General features: G+C 41.2%; 1 protein-coding gene across 3 annotated transcripts in view; it reads right to left on the minus strand.

Annotated features, from left to right (window-relative positions):
* The window catches only part of brsk2a (BR serine/threonine kinase 2a), a 163,527-nt gene that overhangs the window by 15,030 nt on the left and 124,185 nt on the right, over window positions 1–24,312 (minus strand). For 2 of the 3 annotated variants that reach the window (XM_079347006.1, XM_079347008.1), the window contains exons 5-12: window positions 19,308–19,424; window positions 14,624–14,657; window positions 14,420–14,488; window positions 12,778–12,924; window positions 8,842–8,873; window positions 6,656–6,820; window positions 5,324–5,445; window positions 4,023–4,173 (exon numbers count right to left, since the gene is read on the minus strand). In XM_079347006.1, the coding sequence (XP_079203132.1) occupies window positions 4,023–4,173; window positions 5,324–5,445; window positions 6,656–6,820; window positions 8,842–8,873; window positions 12,778–12,924; window positions 14,420–14,488; window positions 14,624–14,657; window positions 19,308–19,424 (837 nt within the window). The remainder of the gene's footprint in view (window positions 1–4,022; window positions 4,174–5,323; window positions 5,446–6,655; window positions 6,821–8,841; window positions 8,874–12,777; window positions 12,925–14,419; window positions 14,489–14,623; window positions 14,658–19,307; window positions 19,425–24,312) is intronic. The other variant, XM_079347007.1, reaches the window with a different exon arrangement.

The following is a 24,312-nucleotide window of genomic DNA, read 5'->3' on the forward strand; positions in this document are numbered from 1 at the left end:
CTCAAATATCCACCCAGAAAACTAAATTATATAAACTTTAAAAAAACTGTATTGTTTAAGTATTTTAAACTTGTGGTCCAACATGGCTGAACTGGCTGTACCTACCCGTGTGTGCGGGGTATAGTATGCGTGTGGCCACTCTTTTTCATCTGTCTATTATCCATTAGTCCTCCAGCTAACATTTCCTACAAGCCTATTCTGGAACAGAGCCCGTGTCCTCAGTGTGTGACCACCAGAGGAGGCTGAGACCCATCCAAAGCACCCGTGGGGGTCTAATGTTTGGCTGTGGGGAACGGAACAAGTACAAGAGGTTGTGTGATGAGGGCATGGCCTGAAATAAAAAGAAAGTGAAGCAAAATGAAATGGATGGTGCCAGAAGTCAAACTGTGAGCGAATAACACAGCCTCAGCCAAAAACACAATGCTGCTGCTCTGCTGGTGCAATTTAGGAGAAAATGGAGAAAGTTCCTTTCTCTCACTCTGCTACCCCTCCTTTAAATTGACTTCGTCCAGCCAATGGAGTTCTCGTCCAATGAATAGATATTCATAAAAATCAACACACTCTTTAAATTCATTTCCTTTCCCGCACCCTGACAACTCCCCGAGGACTCGGTGCATTAATATTCACAGCTCAGCGCTGCAAGTTCCTCAATGTAGTTAGACCCCTGCAGTTTGTGCTGTGGAGATCGGTGTTAAAGGTGCTTTATTTGTGCTCATTTCAGCCTCTTAAATAAATTAGAGTCAATAATTAGCATGAGAGCCCGACTTATTAAGATGGCTCCTGCTAACCCAACACATTCAAACTGCATAAAGGAACTAGAGCAGATCAGTGAAGAAAAAAAAAAATCAATTGATATTCTCTTCTTCACACTGCAGTAGTTTTCCATATTTCATTTACATATCATTAACCTCCCTTCATTTCTCCTGGCATGTTGTTAAGATTTAAAATTAAATCAGTGGGATTTTTCGTGCTTTGAGTTCAGCTTTAAATGTCTTTTTAAGATACTTTGGGATGTATGAAGAAAGAAATGAGCATGCACATGAAAACGGCCCCATGTGGATTCCTCTGCAACATGGCTATACTAAAGCATTTATCACAAATCTATTTAATCATACTTCACAGATGCAGTCAAATCACACTTCACATGTGTGAAAATACAGCCTGGGCAGTTGATTAGATTGCGACTTCCTGCATGAGACACGAGAAGTCGAATGCTTGGTATGTGTCGAGGATTCAGGCATTTTTTTGTTGCGTTATTTCAGATAAAACCCCCTTCGCCTATCTTTCCCCATTTGGGCTGGTAGAAAAAGTATCCTGTCAAAACACATGTTTCAAAGTCAGTGCTCTGTCTGACACCCTCTGATCTGAAGTTCTACAAAATGTTGCTACTGTCGACAAAAGTTTGCTGTCGGGGAAAGATAAGGTTAGGTTCAGAGAAAGTCCGTCAAATCTTTGGACGTCATTCTGCCATGTGTGCAGCTTCCCCGGCATCATCTTCTAAAGACACAAACAAACAAGCACACTTTGATCAAACACAGCACACACAAGCATTCGATAAAAAGCTAGGAAAGTTTTTAAAATAAACACACATTCATACAGATTTGGTCCCCCCCCACCACCTTTATCAATCCACTGCTGCAGAACTGTGATTTTGCAGCGGGGGAAAGAGAGCCATCTAGCAAGACGGAGATCTGATTTGATTTGGAAGGGGAGGGGGTTGCCGTATATTGGACTCCCCTCCCCACCCCACCTCCAAACCACCACATCTGATAGGAAGCCAGAGAGAGAAAAACTAGCAGCATTTCCACATTAGCATAGCAATTCCATATAAACAGAGGGGGGGCGTTTGGGACTGAAGGTCAGCTGCGCACGAGGGACCCGGGAGAAAGAGAGAAGACAGAACGAGGAGATATAAGATGGCAGAGACAGAGACATTTGGGTGGAGGGGTAAAGAAGAGACACACTCACAGAAAATAGCATGGAAGGAAGATGCAGCAGAGCTCTTTTTTTAATGAATGCAGCTAGTGACATATGTAGGATGCAGACACAAACCTATTTCATATGTAGATGTATCTTTTTATTGAGATGTATATGCATTAACACAAAAGCCCTGTATCAAAAAAAGGTTTAGAGCACTTATTTCATTGCCCTTTACAACAAAGACCATTCAGCTGTGTATGATTTATGAACTGCCGTTGACTCTGCTGTTTGTAAAAGCATTATTAATGCTCGATAAAGTCATTGCAAACTGGCCTATTTTGGGATTCTGCGCTTGACTAAAAGAGATGAGTCAGAAGGAAGGGGCTGAAGGAGACGGCTTCTAAACTGACGCACCCTTTAAATAAAGAAGGAATAAGACGTGGATCACCTGAGGGGATGAAGGAGGCGATGAAACAGAGGAAAGATGAATTTGAAAAGTGAAATAAATTCAGAGGCACCAGAGGAAGGAGAAAATTAAGCAGAAGTGTTTGGAGGTGGGAGCTCTCGAAACGGATTTCAACTTCTCAAGTGGCTTCCTCCAGTGAAATCAAGAGGGAAATATAGTCCTGATATTTTGTTGATGGTAAATCTCTACAGTGAGGGTTTATAAATGCATCTGACATTTAAGTGAATAGTCAACTTTATAGCTATATATTCTTTTGATCTATAGAATATATGTGCTTCCTCCAACAGCATTTATGTTTCACATCTCTGAAAGCTTTTTCCAGCACTCCAGCAATGTGCCGATCATTAGGCAGATCAGGTCGTCACCCCCCTCAGATTCAATCTTCCCCACTGTCACAAATGTCAGTGCCTGTGAGCGGGAACGTGTGATGATATATTGGTTGTTGAAATAAGATGAGGAAATAGATTTAAAACCAGTGTGCCTTGTGGGGGTGTTGTTCTGGCTTGACTTGAACATTTTTGAAAAATTGAGAAATAGAGAAGTGCATCTGTAGAAAGTGGGACACAGTTTGGGAGAACTGATTATCAATGCAATCAGGGTATAAAGAGCCGAGATAATTGAGCTAACGCCGGAAAAAGGGGGGCTTGTGGATTTATTTAGGCTCTGAAATACAAATAAGTGGTCTTTCTTTTTTTTTTTTTTAATTAAATTTAAAAGCTTTGCCTAAAAAAAAAAAAAAAAACATAACTAAAAGCACAAAGGTTGAATGATCATCCAATTTAACTTTTGAATGTATTCAGTTTTGGTTTTGTCCACTATTTATGCATTCAATTAAATGGTAATATTAAAGTCCGACAGGGTGCCCTGTTCACAGCCGACCTTCTTTTTCAGGTGCAGCTCGGTTGCAGAAACATAGAATGACAAATAAATCAATAATCTGTGGCTGACTGAAAATGACTTTCTGTAACTTGTGTGAGTGAACAATTCATTTTGCCTGTAGCTTCATAATATACATCCAGCGTCACACAGGTGTGTTAAATACAAATGGTCACATGACAAATCCTCCACATTAACACTGTTTGTCACAGACTCAAACAAGAAGTATGGCGTGCAGGTTTTTTAATTAAAAAAACATGGGTATCAGAATCAACTATCATCTTTTTAACATCCATTGACCTCATTGTCTCATTCGGTGCATCCCTAGTTTTGACAGATGATGGCTCATTTCTGTTGCTTTATGCTGTATATGTCCTTTACATTTAAACAAAGTGTCCCTTCAAAATAAAGCACAGCTGCATCTTTCTCCTTCTATGGACGTCTCCTAGCGAGAGACAAAGCAAGAGGGGGTGAGAGGGTGAGGAGAGAGTGGCAAAAGAATACCTTTCTTCTTTGCTGCGTTTTGTACCGGCGTCTGGAATATCCAGGCTTTTACTGTACACTGATTTACTACAGTAAGACAGAAGACAAAGCGAGCAGAGCATCAGTCTCTGTTTTTGCTTACAGTGTAGCCTCTTTGCATGACAATCGAACTCGCTGTCAGACCTACTCCGGGTTGTAAGATCCTCTTTTCTCTATTTTGTTCCAATGACAGTGTTATCTATTTTCCCCAACTTTTTCTTTCCTCCCCCATGCATACCTTTGTCCATGCTGTGTCATGTCGATTGCCCTCCTAGCTGGTACTGGCGAGCCTCCGTCCGTCACACTGAGGACCTCCATGGACTTCCTCTCTGGTCTCCTCTTGCCGTGACGGTTCAACATGGGGGAGTCCACCCGCTTCCTTGGAGGATCTGCGTGAGATTATTTGACTTTAAAATCTACCCAATGTACCTGACCTGACATCTCTCTGCTTAAAAATTCCTATAGTTCTACACATTGAGCAGCATTATGCATTGTGTGCCCATGTGTGAGTGTTTGAACAATGTTAAGTGCCTGCTTATCGCATTGACATTGTATCCAATGGTGAATAAGTAATGGTTTCCTCTCTCAGACCTTGAACTAATGGCCACTGTATTGACTGTATCACATTCACTGAAGAGGGAGTCTATTCATCAAAATGTCGCTATCGCTCTCACACATTTTTCTCATAGAATTCTTCCTATTACATTGCTCTTGTCAGAAAATAACTCGAGCAGAAGTCTAAGTAAAGCGTCTCTGATCCTGCTCAGATTTCTGTAGGTGGAAATCTGTGCCAAGTTGTTGTGTAAGGATCGGAGAATACCCTTTTCTGATGAGCTAATATCTTAACCACCACGGCTGGCAGGTTGTTGTTGTTTTGGCCTATTGACACTATTTTATTTCTGCTACTTTATTCAATAAACAGTAGCCTTTTCTATTGGAGTGCAATCCACCACTACTTGAGCTCATCCAGTTTCTGCTAAGGGAAGAAAACACCACAGAAGGGTTTGAAAAAAGACCTTCGTCACTTAGTGGTCTCTTAGTTTTATTCTTCAGATATTCTATTTGCCATAATGTAGCAGATTTCTTTTTCATTTAAGCACCTGAATTAGAGGCTTGTTGAAGAAAAGAAAATGTTCAATTTCAAGACAGAATCAAGTTGAAATTGATGCAATGTAATATCAGGTGTTGCTAATAAAACTACCCTTCTGTGGAACAGCATCCGTTTCTAGCTTTTGTCTTGTAAGATTCCTGATGTGCACAATGTAGTGCCTATGTGCATGAAGTATTCAGTTATTTCTAACTCCACCAGATGTTCCAGGCTCCTCATTCACCCACATGGCAGGATGGTCTTCTGATATCCCTGTTCAAAATCACATACTAGCTGACCATAGACTAAAACTACGACTTTTTCTCTAGACATTACTTAGTTCTTGTAAAAATCATCCTTTCTTCTCCAACTATTACATTTTTGTTCTCCTAATATTACAACTCCCAAAATCTCAGATATTGTTTTCTTTGATGAGGCTCTGTATACCCTACCGTACTTATCAGTGTGAGCCTCACCGACTTCATTGCGTGGGGGAAGGTTCTGGTCCTCCTGACTGGGGTACCTTTCCTTACGGTCGAGTAACAGGAAGTAAATCATCTTTTCTTGGTTGTCGCTGCAGAGAATGAGACCGTAAAAAAAAAAACGTAAGTGTCTGGCATAGAGATCCAAGGGTTTAATACAAATTCAATCACATACATATGTATAGAATAATAAACTTATATACGTACATGTGGGCACAAGCATTTGCCTGCAAAAACTCAAAACCATTTAAAATGCAAAAACCCTCACAATGATTAATGTACTTTAATCTTTTTTGGGCTCATTGTGAAACTGCTCCTCAACAGGCTTCATCATTAAAACCAAACTTTAGTTATACGGCTCATTAAGCTGTCTGATGATAATCTGCATATACTCTTAAGGATATGACCTCTCACCATACGCAGGCTTCTACTAAGTTTTCGAAAAGTAACAAAATTAACGCAAAGTATTAAAATTATGAGTTTGTCCTTTTTATTCCACTGTAAATCTGGAAGCCTGATATCTTCTGTGTCTCTGGACCAGCACTCTCTATGCATGAGACCCGGGGATTGGCCCTATATAATAAAGACAGATTGGAAAGCAGTAGGAGGCAAAGAGACAAGGACCAGCAACTTCAGCTAAAATGAACCAGGGGAAGGGAGATACAGACAGCAGCTTTTCCTCCAGTCCAGAACTATTATGGGATACTCCCAGGAGAATCGCAGCAAAATGAGGAGAGTGGGAGAGGGGGAAGTGATAGAGAAATGCTCGCTTAGTGTTAAATTAAAGGAGCTGGGCAAATGTAAAAAAGAGGGAAAGGAGATGGAAAAGATCAGTAGAAAAAGTGTTAAAAAAAAAAACTGCACATCTGAATGCTGACATTCAGAAAAAAAAAAAAAGAATTTAGCAGAATACAGCACGAGTGGAAAAAAAACAGGAGCCATATGTTACCGAGACTTAACCACGAGTAGCAGAATAAAACCGTGTGACCCCAGGAGCTTGTTCCAGAGCAAGCTCTGATCAGTTTTTGCGGGATTGTATCCAGTGGCAAGCAGCGTAAGCGCTGTGTGATAACAGCTAAATGATCCATAGCTGCTGACATCAAAAGTGACAGCCTCCCAGGATTTCATAAAAGCAGGAGAAAATCCAAGGCCAAGCCCCCCTCCCACACACATTTTCACCTTTTTTTTTTTTTTTTTGCCTGGCTCTAATGTTTTTCCCTACTTACACCATATGCTCTTTTTCCTTTTTTTCCCTTCTTAATACCACCTCTTTCCCTCCTCGTTGCCCCTCAGTTTACTCACTCATCTGAGAGCAGATCCTTCAGTAGTTTGTTTTTGTCCCTGAAGCAGCCCAGTGAGTGCATGCTGTCCAGTACGTCTGGGTCGATGTCGTCTGCAGAGGGCAGGCTGCGTATGGCCACCTTCCTGGGCACGGGCTGTTCTGGCTCTGGTTCATTCTTCCCCCCTCTGGGAAAGCAAAGGAGAACACTGTCAGCCATTTTGGGTCCCACTTGTCTTTTTTTTTTTTTTCTTTTTAAATATGCATTACAAAGAAATTATCACCTTTAAATAACTTATAGAGGAGTTCTCAGTTTGCACATTATAAGTTAAGAGATGTACAGTGCTGCATTATATTACAAATTCAACTTTGTTTCGAGGCAAGAAGTTCACGTCATTAGGAACCCTTGGTCTCTTTTTCAAACTTTCATAGTCACGAATTTTCCCCAACTTTAGTTTTTTTTGACTCATCCTGAGTCGTTTTGTAAGATCTACAGTCTCTCTCTCCTCCTGGCTTGTTTACCACACTTAGTTTCTTCATTAGTCTCTACTTCCTCCCAGACACTCTCCTATGTCACCTTTTTTTTTTCTTTCTGGCTTTTGTTTTGCTGTATCTTGGGAGTACACAAGTACAACATTATTCTTTGGGGTTTTAAGAAAATCAGAGGATTATCTTCACTGCCACCCCTTTCTGGAGGATTTGTGTAAAATTGTAAATGCCTGTTTCGGAGCGCTAATTGATCCTCAGTCTCTTCCAATGTGCCAACATTTATACAAGCTAACACCTCCACTTGTTCCCATTCATGTTGTTTTTTTGTCTTCTGGTAAACCCAGTGAAGTTTTAGCCCCAAAGGAACATATCTAAATCAACACCACTGTTTTTTAAGCTGTGAACATGTGAACTGGACCCCCAAAAAGACAAAACCTTCCTCTACCTGTTACTGTAAACAAATAAAAGAAACCTGGTGGTTTAAACTATAGATAGTTTACATGTTGATGTTTCGGCCTTCAAAGGCTATTGAAGGTTAAATGATTTAAAATTAGCAATAACTAAACTACAGGCTCCAAAACCAGTAAACAAGGATTTTAAATACAAAACATAATAATATTTACAGACCAATAGGTGTTTTGTATTAGAGTTAACACATTAGTTTGACCCTGGTGTACACAAAGTTGGGAGTGCGTGTGTGCCTCCTGCCCATCATTAGTGATGCTTGGTTTTTCGCTACCACAGCTCTGCTCAGTTCAGTCGAGTTGAGTTCATGAATCATACCGACTAAACTGACATGCCTTAACTTAATGAAAAAAAAAGGCAGTTTGTATAAAATGGATAAACGTCTGAATATATTTCATTCTCACCTGCCTCTGAGGAGCAGCTTCTGAGAAACAGATACTCATTCATTTATTCATATGTTCACTCATTCAGACAGACACTTGGCCGGGGCAACTTCCTCAATGACAAAACTTGTTCTGCATTAGTCTTCTCTCATGTCTCCTCTTGTTTCTTTTATCAGTCTCGCTGTCTGTTTGCATGTACATTTCTGCACAAGACAGGCACCATAACTCAGCCCCGTCTGGGAGTCACAATCTCCTCCCATGATTCATCTTTTGCTCTCAGTGAAAGAAGATTTAAAGTCTTTCAACAAAATCTTGAAATCCCTTTTTTGTTGTAAATCATCTCCAACTTGTAAGTGGTGATAATCTGATTATGAGAGAGAGGGTTTAAGCTGCACCACAGAGAAATGAGCGTAAATAATCCAAAAATACTATTATAAATTAACTGGCATGATGTAGTTTTCCCAAACGATTATGCTGCTCTGTAACGAAAGTTTAGCGATGGGTAAAATGAGGTTGGGTGGGTTCAATCCTCGACCACCTCCCTGTTTGTTTCCTGCCCTCTGCTCCCTGACCAGCTGACTGTATGCTACACATCCTCTTTCATGCACTAGTAATTTACAAACACATCCCAGAGAGGGGTGTCATGCTGGCGCGAATATACTCGTGTACAGTGCTGTAACTCAAAACCATTTATCATGAGGTAGCTTCCCTCAGGTCTACATCCCCTGTGGAATAAGCAAAGGGGGGGAGGAATAAGTAAGGGGAGGGGAGGAGAGGAGAGGAGAGGAGAGGAGAGGAGAGGAGAGGAGAGGAGAGGAGAGGAGAGGAGAGGAGAGGAGAGGGTAAAATAAAGTAAAGAGAGAAGTACTTACATGTACCATGTGTGCTTTTGGATCTGTTCTAACTGTAAAAGACAAGAGAAAAAAGAGAGATCAGTACACAAACTACATGACGCATTTAAATCATCTTCCTTGTGTTTTTTATATTGAAGATAATGACAGTTTGATAATAATCAAGGTAAAAGGTTAATACAAAGAACATTCAGTTGTTTCCTTTTGTATAGAAATGTCTGCTGCACTTTGGTTAGCCTTGAGCTTACCAGCTCTATGGAAACACAACAGGATAATTCATCCAGACTGAACGCCTGAAGTAAATAATGGTGCTTCAAATATTAATACAGCCAATGGGGAAACAAAGTATTGAGAAAAAGACAGAGCGGTACAACAAAAGTGCAAGCGAGAGGTGAAACCGTGGAGCTATAAACAGAGAACATTATCTCCCTCACACACACTGCTGACCCTGCCAAGCCCTCTGCTCTGAGGGGAATCTCCTATTCTCCTTCCCTTACCATCTCTCTTACTCACAGAAACAAACACTCGCTTGCTGTCTCAATATACTCTTGTCTTCACCCTTTTTAATATGGCCAGTTTGTCACCAACACTGTCAACATGGTGAAAAAAAAAGGGTAGGAGTGGGATAAAGTGAGCAGAAGGGCAACAAAGAAAGATGTCTGTTTGAATGACTTCAGCTGTGTTTCAGCCGGCCACAGAGGAAAACACGATCAATGTCACTGCTGGGACTTTTTAATTGGCTCCTAAGATGCACACAGCAGCTCTAATTATTATCACTTATTCAGAGCTATAGTTCTAGGACATGAGTCCACATCAATGTCTCAATGTTTCTCATTCCCCATAGGATTTCCCGCTGTGACTGTGGTTCAGCCACATGGAGATGCACAGACTGTGGTCACTGACTCTAGGTGAATCTTGTCTGCCTCCACAGAGGTCATAGTATCGACAGAGACACCCTGCCTGTCAGATACAGGCCAGTGGGTGACCTACTCTCTCCAGCTTATATTGGAGGCCTGGAGGCAAGAGACTGATATCACACACAGGCTTGAAAGTGATGTGGTTTGAAATGCAATACCACATCAATCAGTCTCTTAATGTGACAGCACCAATTCCAGCTGCTTTCACTCAGGCTGAGGGGAAGGTTGCTTTAATGCCGCACTGCTTAGGTGTTTGCATGAGTACATTTTCAACTTTCTTTTTTTTTTTTTTTTACTGTTGTGCAATTTGTATACATCCATACATATGCATGTCAAACTCGTAAAACTTTTTTAAAGGGTAGCATTCATGCAGGGGAACTTTTCTGCACAAAGAGCAAATGTAAAAAAAAATAGATAGAGTAATTGGCACGTATTTAACTGTGACCTTATATTGATGACAATTGTTTAGGCAAATAAAAATTTACAATTTGCTTTAAAGAATGCATTTAAGAATATTAAAAAACAGGGATTGCAATTCAGCGAGTTAAACTAGCGTCAGAGCTAGCCTTAGCAAAGCTAAGTTTATCACAACATCAGTTTTAGTGAGTTGACAAAAAATGGCATTCAAACTAAAGTAGAAAGTAAAATTTACAGTCCCACTGCTGTTCACTTTCAGTAGTTTGCCTTTGCAAAACTGAGAAAAAGTACAGCCTTGTTTCAACTGTCAGTATTTGATCATATCATAGTTGATTTTTAGCTGGTTTAAAAATGCTTCTATAAAACACAGTGTCTTTTTTTATGTTTGAAGGTTTCCAAAACTGCAGTTCTTCAACTACAAGTTTGGACTGGAGGACTTTATATTTCTTCCTTCACCAGGTGCACCGACCAGTAAACAATCTCCAATCTATGTTCAGTGTGACGATAAAGAGTCATTTTGAGTCTAATGTGTAACTCTACCGACCCAAGAAGACCCCCTGGTCTCTACATACTCACAAAGTTTTCGATGAAATAATAAGAATGTCATGAGAATTAAACTCGAGTATTAAACGTGTCTGTCGGGGTACCTACAGTGTCATTTCTCACTCTCGCAACTTCTCTCCCATCTGAATGGTGTGTACTCAGTGTATAATCAGTGTGTGATGACCTGCTAAACACTGGAGACAGAACTGTCTTGGGTGTCTGTGCTCAGGTGAATAATGAAGATGAGACAACTGTGTTGAGGTGGACACAAGCTGAAATAGACTGAATACTGAAACGCATGTATTAGACTGACTTCCCCCATCAACTTATAAACAAACATACTCTCAATCTTTGCATGATAATGATCCTGACATGTTCTGTTATGATATCAGCTTTGCGGTCAACACTAAACCCCGACAACACTCCCTCCAGCAGGGCTATTTGACATTCTAAGGTTACAACACATCCCCAGAGCTCTGTGTGGAGCCCTCGTGCACTTCGGGGGGGGGGAGAGAGAGTTGGCACATTCTGTCCCAGCAGCTTGCTCTGTGTGTAACCCTTTTTGTTGAGGACAGCGCCAGAGGCTGCTGGACATATCTAGGTAGATCTCAGGGTGACCTGTAGTCTTCAGGCAGAGAGAGAGAGAGAGAGAGAGAGAGAGAGAGAAGAGAGAGAGAGAGAACAGAAAATAAAATCCTTCAGTGTTCATACAGCATACCAAACAGGTGAGGTCTTTCAAGTTCAGGTTTCAGCACTGATGCTCTTCTGAAGGGCTGCACTGTAAGGTTGTCAACTCTCCTGGAAATGAGCTTTCCTTTATTTGTGTCTTCAAAATGCGTTTCTATTTTTGTATACTCAACATCTTTGAAAGAGAGCGAAGGCATTAGGAAACAACATTCACTTACGGGGAAGTGCATGAAAACAGTTTTGTTTACTGCACTGATTCACAAAGACACTTGGAGAGCCCTGTGAGGGGTGTGAACCATGAGGTTTATTCTTTTTTTGTGTGTGTGCAGGTACAATAACCTGTGAGTTATTCTGCATCTCTGTGTGTTGTCAGGACATATATTTTAAGACCGAAAAAAAAAAAAAAAACGGGAGGCAACATTTCTTGCTGGAGTCTGCTGAGATCTCTGGACACTTCACTTTGTTTTCTTTCCCCTCGTCCATCGCTCTCTGCCGCTCAATCTGCCTCTCTGCCCTCCACACACTTCTCTGTTCCCCTCGACCACCATGCCAATGTGATAAGCTGCTGTGTTGAAAGGGACTGCCTTTCTGTTGAGCACATGAAACAGTGTAGAGGGAGAGTACGCAAACAGCAGGCCTCTCCTGAATTCTCATCCTGTGCTGGAGGAAGAGCTCAGACGGAATCAAGGATGAGGTGAGACAAACACTTGGAGCAAAAGGGAGAAAGGGCAAAGAGAGAGAAGAAAAAAAAGACAATGGTTGGCTTAGCGGCGGCGGCGAATCAATATTGGCCACTTGAGTTCAAATGTGTATCTCTGCCATCTTGTTCTCTCTTTGGAGCATTAATTTTTCCCAGATTGCTGCAAAGATAATGACTCTTCTCCCAAATCGATAGTCTGGATTTTTTTCTCTTGCATGAATTCTGCCTCAAATTGCACCTGAATGTGCTTCTGCAGCATCATTAGCAAACACAACTAGTATCTATGAAATATTTACTGCAGAGATATTTCATATCTTATTGAGTCATTGAGGACTTATCATTTGCAGAGAGTATCCGTGGAATTAGTCTTCTATAACCATGGATGTTAATAACATACACTAGAGATATTTGTGGCTGTAGCAGCCTCCGCCATTTTGGAAAGACTTTCAGCGACACTTTTCTGCAGGGTTTTGCTCCCACTTAGCCAGGTCAAGCACTTCAACACAAAAGCTCAAAAATAATCCCTCGGGGGTGTCGCTGTGTTCACTTTGGCCCTGTCAAATCAGGGGAGGAAGAAGAAGAAGCCTTGACCAAACAAAGACAGATTTCCCTCAGTTGGAACTACAAGGGCTGAGCTTAAACAATGAAACCTGACACAGAAGTACACAAACTCAGTGTCTCTGTTGAACTTACCGTTAGTCTTTTAGAGGCATCCACTTCAATCATTCCACGGAGAAGATTTTGACAGTCTGGTGGTATGAAGTGTGGCATGTGAAACACCCCCAACTTCACTTTCTCCAGCAAATTCCTCAGGTTGTCGTCATCAAACGGCAGTGCACCCTAAGGAGACGAAGCAAGGAAAGCAGATGAAGATGTAGGAGTGAGAAGCTTAATAGAGAAGAAACAGTTTGAACTTGTTTTTACAGAGGCAAATCAAAAGGGAGCCTCGACCAGATCGAGGGCAGAGAAGGAAACAAAAAAAAAAAAAATGCTTGTGAATGACTCACAAAGCTTTCCACAAGAAACAAAAACACATTTTAAGTCTTAATCCTGCCCGACTTACAGAACAGGCTCGCTTTCTCAACATGTTCAAATCTCCAATTAGGAGCGTTCTGCCCTCAGCCACGCTGCAAAATAAATTACAAACAGCAGTAAACTGAAAACAGGGCTTTTCTAATAATTACCCAGCTTTCTCATTTACCTCGTTCATTTAGCATTCTCTCATCAGAGTCATTTATCAGCGCTGGCTGACAACTCACAGATGTGGCTGTGTGATGAATGACAGCCTCTACCAAAAGACAAGATGGGGGTGGAGAGGAAAGAGAAAGAAAGAGCAAGCAAGAAAGAGAGAGAAGGACTGAGCAATGAAGAGAGGTAGAGGGAGAAAGTAAAAGAGGGTGGGTGGGGGGGGGGGGGGGGGTGCTGGCTTGTGTAACAGATGATCTGAGCGCAGCCTAACTACTGGGGAGTTTGTGTGTCTCCCACTATCAGACAAATGGTTATCTTGCAGCCAGACAGCAGGACAGAGCGGGAGAAAGACAGAATTCATCTGCAGTCAAACAGCGATGAGGACAAACTTTTGATTTGAGCTGGAAAAGCGTGGTTGCAGTGGAGACGACGGTAAACAAGACCGGGGTTAATGCAACAACAAAAAAACTAAAAGGGGAGACTCTCCTTTAAACACTCACACACACACTCACCCACACACACACGCGAGACGGAAAAAGACGGAGTGAGAGACAAACACAAAGACCAACGCACAGGGCCTGTGGCCAAAAGGAGCCCTGTCAGTGTTGGTATTTATTTTAGGCTCTCTTCTTTCAGTTTAGCTATATGAATTATTCATGGAGCGGGAGTGTGTAGGAACTACAGTACAGCTGTTGATGAAACAAAGCTTCAGGGCTGCATGGTTCGGGAAGCACAGACACAATGTAGCAGGAGACTTGAGCTGATTATGGAAACAGTGTTGTGTGCATGGAGGATAATGATAAAGAGATGCTTATATTCTCTGATCTTTGATTGCAAAAGAATATCAGGGTCTTTTTTGGAAAGAAAACTGTTAGAATGAGACTTTCTAACACCTGAGTTTATGTCAGAAGCTCCTCTCATTGCACTTAGGTCAAATCTGAGTGATAGGGCAGAGCGTAGCTTTCCTGTTTTTTGATCTAATAAGTGAGTTACTGCAGACAGACGAGACACAGTGTAGACTGCTGGCTATGAAGCGGGGGAAACACGTTGTGGTTTCATGATGTCACACAGTATTTCTCTGGACAATTTCTGAAACTGTACGTCAGTCCAATCACCGTCACGTAGTAAAGAACAAGCGGACACTCACCACCAACAGGGCAAACAGAATGACCCCACAGCTCCAGACGTCTGCTTTCCTCCCATCATACTTCTCCCCCTGAGGAAAACAGTGAGTGTTTCTTAGTGCGTTGGAGTTGGTTTAAATAAGATCATGGGCTATTAAAAAAAAAAAAAAAAAAAAAGAGGATGGTGGAACAAAAACAATATTATGAATCAGTGAAAAATGACTTACTCTGATGACTTCTGGGCAGGCGTAATGTGGAGATCTGTGGAGGGAAAAAAAGAAAAGAGCAAAATAAGTAATTAAAACTGAAAGTCTGGGTTGTTTCAGGACTATTGCTCTAATGGAATGCACACTCAGGTTAAAAGCAGTGTTTGCGATTGTAAAAGAAAAAAGGAAAGTAGAAGAAAAAAATTATTTAGGCAGAGAATAAATGTCTCTAGTGAGTGTAGATCAAGACGTGTTTGGGGATTTTTGACATCCTGAGGGTGTTTGGATGTCCTCCTGCTTGCTCACTCAAGGGCATCCTCTCACAGCAGACTGTGAACAGACCCACTAATCTTTACAGCACCTGGATGGGCTGACAGTAAACCCAATGACTAGATTGACACATCAATATTGTATGAAGATTTATGAAGCTACTTCGCAACGGTCTGCTCCATAAACCAATGGCTACGGATGAGGAGAGCTGCTATGGAGGGCCTTTTTTTTTAAAATTCTGTAGCTATGTAGTGGAACTTCTGCAACACTTTCACATATTCCTTTAAAAAATAATTGAAGACAACAAGTAATTTGACCTCGAATACTGAATATCAAATTAAACAACCTTTGGATTACAGGATGCGTGTTTCTTTGATGTGGGCAGAGTTTTGTTTTTGTTCAAGTCTGCTGACAGGAAACAGAAGACTTAAAATCTGACACTTGTCTGCTCAGGGCTTCCATGACCCCCCCCCCCCCCCCCCCCCCACACACACACACACACACACCTCTTTCAGTCTTATCTAATACACAGATATTTGGCTCTAATGAGAGACTATCTGAAGTCTGTAAACATGGCGCCCATTAGCTCTGCTGTTGTCTTGTGTACTCATGAACACCAGCCTTGACGGCGCGGCTTCCGCTGGCTGTCAAAACACCGGCTGATAACAAACACTGCCGCCATGTCAACGGGGAAGTTCAAACACGAGCCTATGCAAATAGGGCCGCCATGATTGCGAGTGTCAGAGTGTATTATGTAGATGAGCCAGGAATGAAAAATAAATAAATAAAAAACAAGCTAGAGATTTGCACTAGTTATGACTCACGAGTGCCTGAACAACTGAACCACGGCTGGAGCCACAGTGGATATACAGTAATTATGTGCATGGGCTCGAGGTGGTAAACAGACGACAATACAGGAATCATTTATCAGTGTTTGACCTCCTAACCACTTCACCATATCATTACACAGTATACTGTATGTACACATACTGTATAGTGATAGTAATGATATGGTCTCCTATTTTTTGTGCTCTGACACATTTTTGTACAACGTGTTCTTTAAATACGTCAACAAAGCTTCTATCGTCTTAAGTCTTTTTGAAAGGATCTAAAGGTCTTCATAAAGCTGTCGTGTTTTAACTGTATTTTATGGCCTAAATGTTACAGGTGGTTCAAAAGTATTCTAATTCACCATTTTCAAATTCTGTCCATATTGACTAAAGTTCATACGTCATGAAATACATACAGATCCCTTGCTACACAGGCCACAACTTCAGATTATAAAGTAGGATACTGATGATTTATAAAACGCTGTAAGAGCCACTTTCCTCTGACAGAAGTGAAATATGCAGTCATTTAAAGAGATGTTGGGCATGGAAATGCCATTGAATCAGTCTTTTTGTTGATATTACTCAAGCTTATTTATTCTCGCTGCTTAACACCCTTAATCTTGTATACATGAAATAACCGACAGCACAAGTTTAGGTATTTTCTGAGTGCAACAGGTACGAGTGAAGTGTGGGGAAAACTTTAGATTAAACTTTAAAGCACTTAGGTCATCACCAAACATTCTTTCATGGATTTTGTTGAAAATACTACGATATTTGCTGATCGCAGTCCGCTAGGATAGGATTTTAATGTGACTCCATTCAGGGGGCTGCCATTGATTGAGACTAATTCATCTGCTCCCTTTGCAATCATCATCATTTAAAAAAAGAAATATGATTGATTTCTTCAATTCAGATTTTTTATGGAATGTAATTAAAAATGAATCTGTGCTCTTTATCAACAAAAACTACTGAGGCCTTCATACATAAGTGATCAAAAGTGCCAATTTCATTTTTCTTCCAGGCCAGTATTTGGAAGGTGCCTTGGGCTGTTTTCTCCAAAATCCATCATTTGGTATATGAATGAGATGAAGATAATCTTTGACTTTGCATTCACAGATATTGACTTCATTGTTCAAGCACACAGTTTCCACAGTTTGCAAAAAGTAATTGTACTTTTTACCACAGGATTAAATTGCAATTGACAGAAAAAAATAAATGTTATGTGCTTGGCAGGGAGATGGAATCAAGGGCTGGACCATTGAAATCATCTGCAGTATAGGACAGAGTACAAGCTCAACTTCATAATCATTTATCTTTTACATATCAAGTTTGTGCATCTCTTCATTGCATACACAATAATTTCCTTTCATCAATAGAGCAGGAAATGTAAACAAACATCCAGCACTGAAGGACCCACAGCTGGGCTTTTGCAGACAGAGAGAAAAAGAAAGAGAGGAGGTGTGTGCTCATCAGTGCCTCTGCTCATCTATACGTCTGCATGTATTTATGTATGTGCTCCGAGGCTCCCCTTGCTACCTGGGGCCAGTCTCATCTTCACTCAGCTCCATTACCCGTGGCAAATGGAATACATTTGTGTCAGACGGCTGCATGGTGAGAGGAGGGCAGATGAATGTGTTTAATTAAAAACTGTCATATCTGCACTTAGAGATGGGTCCGTGGGAAGAGCATAAACAATCAATAACCACACATGAAGTGCATGGCCCGTTCTTGTGTGTGAAGCGACAGCATGGAGACACACAAGCGCCAACTGTGCTCTTTTGTGTGAGGCGCACACACGGAGCAAAAGATGTGGTGATGGAACTGAGTGGAACAAAAACAGATGTACTTTGCTCGGCTGTGTGGGAGTGTGTGTCCCTGCAAAAGGTCTCTTTTCCCACCTGCAATGACTACCTTTTCGCCTTGAGCAAATGTATGGGGAGGTCTCAGCAGATGCACTGCACCTGGTTGGGGTCAAAGAATCGTCCACAGTGGCTGTGGAATGCAATCAAATATAGATACATTTTGTTTACAGGATACTCCAAATAGCTGACTAAGAACTATCTGATTCTGCGGCCTTTCTAGGAACAGGAAACACTCCAGCGTGGTCAACATTGTTGAAAAATGACTCAATTGCACACATTTTACATCCAGAGAGTGACGCACAGTGCTTTCAGTTGTCCTGATCTGTACTGATGAGTCATGAGAGCCTCAGCTCTGTGCTACTGCTGCCCACATTATGCAACACTGTACACTGCTGTGTGAGTGTGTGCACTGTCCGTGCATGTGTATTATAGAGAGTCAGTCACAGACAGACAGAGAGACAACCAAACAGGAAGGGACAAAGGGGTCCAGGAGGTCACAGATGAACTAAGGGCGGTGTGCACGTGTGTTAGTGGAAGTGGGTGTACGTGTGTGTCATTTCAGTTGCGGCTGATTTGGAGGTTTAATCTGGACAGAATCAGGCCTCGTGCTTGGAACAGATGTCACAGAGCCTCTCTATATCAAAGCCCAGCTAGTGGTGTCATGTGTAATTAAAAAGCAAATACACACCACAAAACATCCTGATCAACAAGAATCTGGAAAAAGAAACTACCTGTTGAGCTCCATCTTAAGTTGTCCATAACACAAATATTCCCCAAAAATGATCATTTTTACAAATGTCATGACGATTAAACGGTATGACCCGTATATCTGTGAGTACCACTGTAATTTTAATATTTCTCCAAATTGCATAGAAAAGCATAGCCTCCATAGGAAGCAGCATTTTTCACCCGATGTGTTCGGACCAAGAAGTGATTTAGTATGGCTTCAAAATGTGATAAAGTTGAGCCATGGCTCTTCACAGATATCATTAGGCTAGGATTATCAAAGAATGAATCAGTGTATACAAAATAAGACTCGTGTAATGTACAGAATATACATGGCTATGTTGACATCTAATTTTCAGTGTGAATTTCAGGTTGGAAAGAAAGTCGAACAACAACAACTTTTTGTGCGATGGTGCTGATAGTCCAAGCCGTCATTGAGTCACAAACCCAGGACTTCAAAGTAAACCTGTATTAACTCAGTTGCTTCTTTTGTTGACATATGTGACTCATCACACTCCTCGCTTCACTTCAGGGTTAAATAAAAACACTTCCACCGTATGAATGGCCCCACTCCAAAGACTTTGAAAGTGACTTTTTCTCCCAGCGGATTCATTACACTTGGTGTGGGATTGATAGGCTTGGCGTGGTCGTGACTGCCGGCTCATAAAACCCAGCAGCCGCAGATACGAGGAGACGGAGAGCTGTAATGTGTGGCCATGGCCCTGGCCCCTGCTCACAGCCAGATAGCACTCTCTGTGAGAGACACCGACCGAGATTAGCGCCGCACGATAACGTCGGCTTTGAGAACACGGCACCTGGCAGAGGGCTTGATAGCTCCACTCATCATTCTCTACTGCTTGTCCACTCTCCTCTGTTTCTCTCTGTTCCACATCGTGAACTCCGAGCGCCATGTACAACCGGCTTCTGCCTTCGGGACGTTCTTTGAATCATGTAAAACTCACCTGCAGAGCATGTTAGTCAGGCAGCATGCATCATGATGTTTTCTATATGACTTACCCACAGCTGGTTTCCAGCAGACTGTCTCCAACCTGAAGGGAGGCCATGCCGAAGTCTGCTATCCTGATGTTGTTCTTTTCATCTAGCAACAGGTTCTCCGGCTTCAGATCCCTGTGGCTAAAAGATAAAGACAGAAAGAAAAAGATGTTGTTGTTTTTTTTCTTGAAACGTAATAGAGCTCAAACTAAAGTCATAGGAAGCAAAGATGTGCAGGAATCTCCTCCAAACATCTGCAGTTCAAGCTTTAACCCAGTCACGTGCCTGCAGCCAATTAACGTAGCATCATAACCTGTTAGTGAGCGCCCTCCTCCTTCCTGCAACACCCCCCTCTTTGATCTGTGCATGCTGAAACTAAAGGGTCTCCCACCTCAGCGCAGGTGCTGGGACAAGGTGTGACAGCCCCCCACTGTGTCCTTTTCTCCTTCTGTTTCCCTCCCCTGCCGCTCATCTGCCAGACAGCCACCAGCAGACAGGCAGAGTAAGAGAGTGTCTAGGGGGAGCCAGGCGCAGAGGTGTTCATTAGCTGCCATTCATTACGACTAAACACAGCGAGGGGGAGAATATCCAGCGGACATAGTCTCCTTTCTTAAAAGCAACTGTTGAGGGGAGGATCTCTCTCACATCATGTATGCTGTTGCTGTGTCAGAGGTTAAAATCTCAATTTTGATGAGTGGCTGTTCAAAAGCAAGGCGTTACTGTTTTAGCGTGCATTTAACATCTCAGGGTCATGGGTTGTGTTTCATCATACTGGGATGTTCTTTCGAGGCACACAGCGTAGACATCACACACTCAGAGGCCTGCCTCCACTTTGTATCCATCTTTCCGTTCTTACATTCTCATTGTTGTACTTTCTTACCTCCCTCTATGCTTTTTAATCAGGCCCAGAGTTATAGATCCACGCGCCTGCCAGAATGTCATGAACCAGACTTTCATCTTCTCTTTAGACTAATGATAGAAATGGGAGAGGAACAATAGCTGCATTGGGCTGGCTTTGAAGAGTGCCTCATCACAATGGACGTTTAACCTTAGATGACATCAGCTGCTGTACAACTCGTTTTCTGTCCTGAGGGATTAACTGTCAGCTGGTTTGCTATCACACTGGCAGGCTCTGTGATCCCTTCTATAATTGAAATAAAACACAGATAGCATCTAAAACAGTTCTCCCCAGGCTAAAAAACCTTTTGTCAATTCACACAACCATCATTTGGCTGGGACGTCAGTAGCCCGAGAGTTTGTCTTTTAACTGAAACTGTCAAAGCACAGGAGGAAGGAACAAACATTTACCAAACTGCTCAGTGTCCAACAGTGAGTGTGTTTCCCTTTATCTGACTTTGGGATGGATACTGCACTTCCGATTTTCTATGTCTGCAAAGAGCTGAATGTCTATCAGGTCAATGTGTCTGCCATATGATAAATATTACTAATGTAGCAGACATATCTCTGATCTCCTGTGATTCATCCGAATTATAGACTAAGTCGGGAACCAAGAGGAAAGTCAATAAATACTAGTTGGGTGATTGGGAACAACGGAGCAGCATCTGCTCTGCTCCTGCAATGAGTTTATTGAAGCCTCAATTTGAAGTCTGTACTGAAACTTAAAGCAATCAAACAGCTTCAAAATGTTTGTTTTGCAGCTAAAAGAGACATTAAGTTAGTTGTAAATGGTTTTCTTAAATTTGCCATCTGCAACAAAAAAGAGGCTTTTTTTAAAATGTAGTTCTCCTTGAATTTTTAAAAAAGGGCTATGAGTTTATTCCATTTCTACTCGTATCTTTTAATGATAAACAAACATGTAAGTGTAAGTTAGACCAACTTTATTCATACAGCAATTTTAAAACGCAAAGTTTTAAAGTGATTCATAAATAAAAGAAATTAAACAATTCATAAGCAGGGGAAAAGAAATCACAATGTCAAACAGGGCAAACTTAGATCAAGAAAGGGTTTAGAAGAGTTTGTCTGAACAGATTTTTATTGATTTTTAGATGCTTCTTGAAACAGATCTGTTGGTTTATGGGAGTTGATGCCAGAGAGTTTGGGGTGTGGCAAACTATGACTATAGCCCTACTTGTTGGATGTCAACCCGCCTTATTTGTTGAGTTCTTAACAACATTTTTACGAGTGAAAAAAATAGCCCAGTGAATGTTTCAATGTTGACTGAAGGTGAGAAACAGCAGGAGGTCAAATTTGAACTTAGGTACCCAAAAGACAAAGACTGAGGGACATTTAATAAATTGCAATGCAATGCAAATATCAGGGCTTAAAGTCACAGAAAATGCTGAAACAATAACTATTATGTCATAGTGCAGAAAGCCTCCTGATCCAAACGGACCAATATTATAAATAAAAGTACTGTAAAACTGTCAGCCTCATGTGCAAAAATACAATTTAAAGTATTCCCTACAAGACCCATAAACATTGTAAAAATGTTGTGTATTCACAAGCCTTTACTATGTAAACCCCAGAGGAACAAACCATAAGAGAATGATGAAAAAAGAAGACAACAGTGTATTGATACAGCAAAAGCATCAGGGGGACAAATTGCATCTGGATGCTTTATTGGTTGTCAGGACCCCCGTATCAGTAATAGGACATTAAACTGCCTCTCTGACACATTAGGCTGCACTTTGCTACTGTAATCTTGCTCACACAGCAAGCCCTGCGACAAGGCTATCTCTGTGCAGCACTCATTTGTCATACAGGAGGAGATGCTGTTAAAAGGAAGGAACAGCAGCAATGAGCTTGAATGTAGAAGCAGAGATGGAGAAGTTAGACAGTGTGAGCTCGCAGGAGTCTCAGAGGGATACTTTTCTTACACAACACTGTAAACGCAGATGTTTCTGCAAAGGTGTATAGTTCAGGACATACAATATGAATGTGAAGTCCTGCACTTGTCCCATATTAAACGCAGTGTAGGAATAAAGCAAAAAAGGACCCCGAACAACACCTCAAGGCTAATCCTCATTATGTTAGTATTTATTGTTATGTATTTTAAAGCTTTTAACATGAGCTGTGGTGCAGGCTGCAGAGGGTGGTGATGGTATTTCATCATAAAATATGTCAATTATCAGTTTAATCGCTGTCTTTTATATTCTGCAATATTAAAAAAAAACTATGATCATCCAGTCACTGTTTCTGTTGAAAAATCATAATTACAGATAAAATTATGTTAAACCCCAGGTGCGGTGAATATTCGAGAAAAACGCATCCTCTTCAAATCCTCCCTGCAAACCCTATCTTCGCCTCAATAATGGGAGGGTCTTGTGACCTCAGAATGACCTGTGCAATAAAACTTTCTAAGAACGGGAGGGCCAAGTTCTCAGAGGAGCAAAAACAGATGCATTTTTTTAAGTGGGCATTTTAACTTTCAACATATTTCCAATAAGTGTGGTCAGAGCTTTCAGATGATACATACAAATGGTTTTCAATACTACAATGCTGCATGGTGTATAAAGATATAGCAGGGTTTATTTTGTAAACAAAAGAAGGCTTTTGGACTCTTAAGGGACTAGTCAGATGTCTTTGCATGCTGGACGACAATACATGTAAATCCTTTTTGTTGTATCTAATTCTCGAGTTTGAGATTCTTTGTGTGTTAAGAATTAAAACATGTTTTAGTATTTGTGTGCAAGAAGAACTGATCATGACAAACAAAGCTGCCTCGGCCTCACAGCTCACTATGCTCTCAGAAACTACGCAGCCGTTCAGTGAGATTAACAGGCCACATATGCATGTCTTCATGCTGTCTGAGCAAGGTTTACACCCCAATGGGGCTGTTAGACATGATTCTTGCAATCTAACACCATGCTCTTAATTGCCTGTGATCATTTGCACGCACCATGCTGATATGTTCTGTTTTACACAAGGTTGTAATGGGTCTTTACTCTCGGGGCACACATCCCTATAATATCCCAGGCATGTTTATTATGCTGAGCAGTATTGTGAGTGAGCTAATGGAAAATACAGTTTTCCCATTGTGACAAATCTGACAAACACCCTTTTTTAAACATCGCCTCTTGCTAATCTTTTGTTGTCACACTAAAATGTGTGGTGCTAATTAACTTAACAGGAGCACTTGAAACAAACACTAATGGCTCAAAGCAACTTATTAACATGCCGGGTATTAAACCTGTTTTAGCTTTTTCATGAATTACCTAAGCTATCCTGGTAGATTTGTTATTACCAGCTGAAGAGGGGTTTCTGATCATGTTGAAATTCAGCCAATCAGCCTCTAGCACACCTCTCTGTCATCCTCCTTTTCCGATCTTTCTCCTCTTTTCTTTTAAACTTTTTTTAGACTTCAGTTCACCCGATTAGAAAGAGACCAAGCACATTTGTGAAAAATCAACGCATCAAAAGAGGATAATATTATTTTATATATATTATAAAAGTGTTTGGGCAAAGTTGCTCAATATCCAATGGGTTTATTTTTTTTTAAGAGAAAGGATGAGATGTGTTTTTCTTGTTTGTACGTTTTTTGGGATTCAGCGCCCTGTTTTTTTTTTACGTTGAAAGGAAGTTGAGTGTGTTTTTTCTATCACCTAATATCATATGGCTGCAATCGCTTTTTTTTTTTTATCTTGCCTTGCCTATCAAGGATGCTGGGGATGTTAATACGCACCGTCCCTTCTCTAAATTGTTAAAGCATTTGGTCTTAACACTAACATAACTTCAACAGGGATTCCCCTCAACTATACTGTCAATGAAAGGGAAACTTAGACACAGCCTGCACCAACGTTTTTTTACACCATAGAACGTTATACTGAAATCAGAACTGAGACGAAGCCACACTAAACTATTTCTCTTTTTCAAACTCAAGATTTGACTGATGGTAACATCCAGATGAGTCTTATCAATTCCTCTGGGGTTTTGAACAACTCTAGGGAAATAATGCGTTGTAGCATGAAATGTGGTGTAGTGACAAAATAAAATAGGATTAAAATGAAGGCTAGAGCTGGAATAAACAAAATGTTCACTTTGTGGTGCTCAATCTTTGTGTAACCAGCGT

This window comes from Symphodus melops, assembly GCF_947650265.1.
Source record: "Symphodus melops genome assembly, chromosome: 6".
In the NCBI taxonomy this organism is placed as follows: Eukaryota; Metazoa; Chordata; class Actinopteri; order Labriformes; family Labridae; genus Symphodus; species Symphodus melops.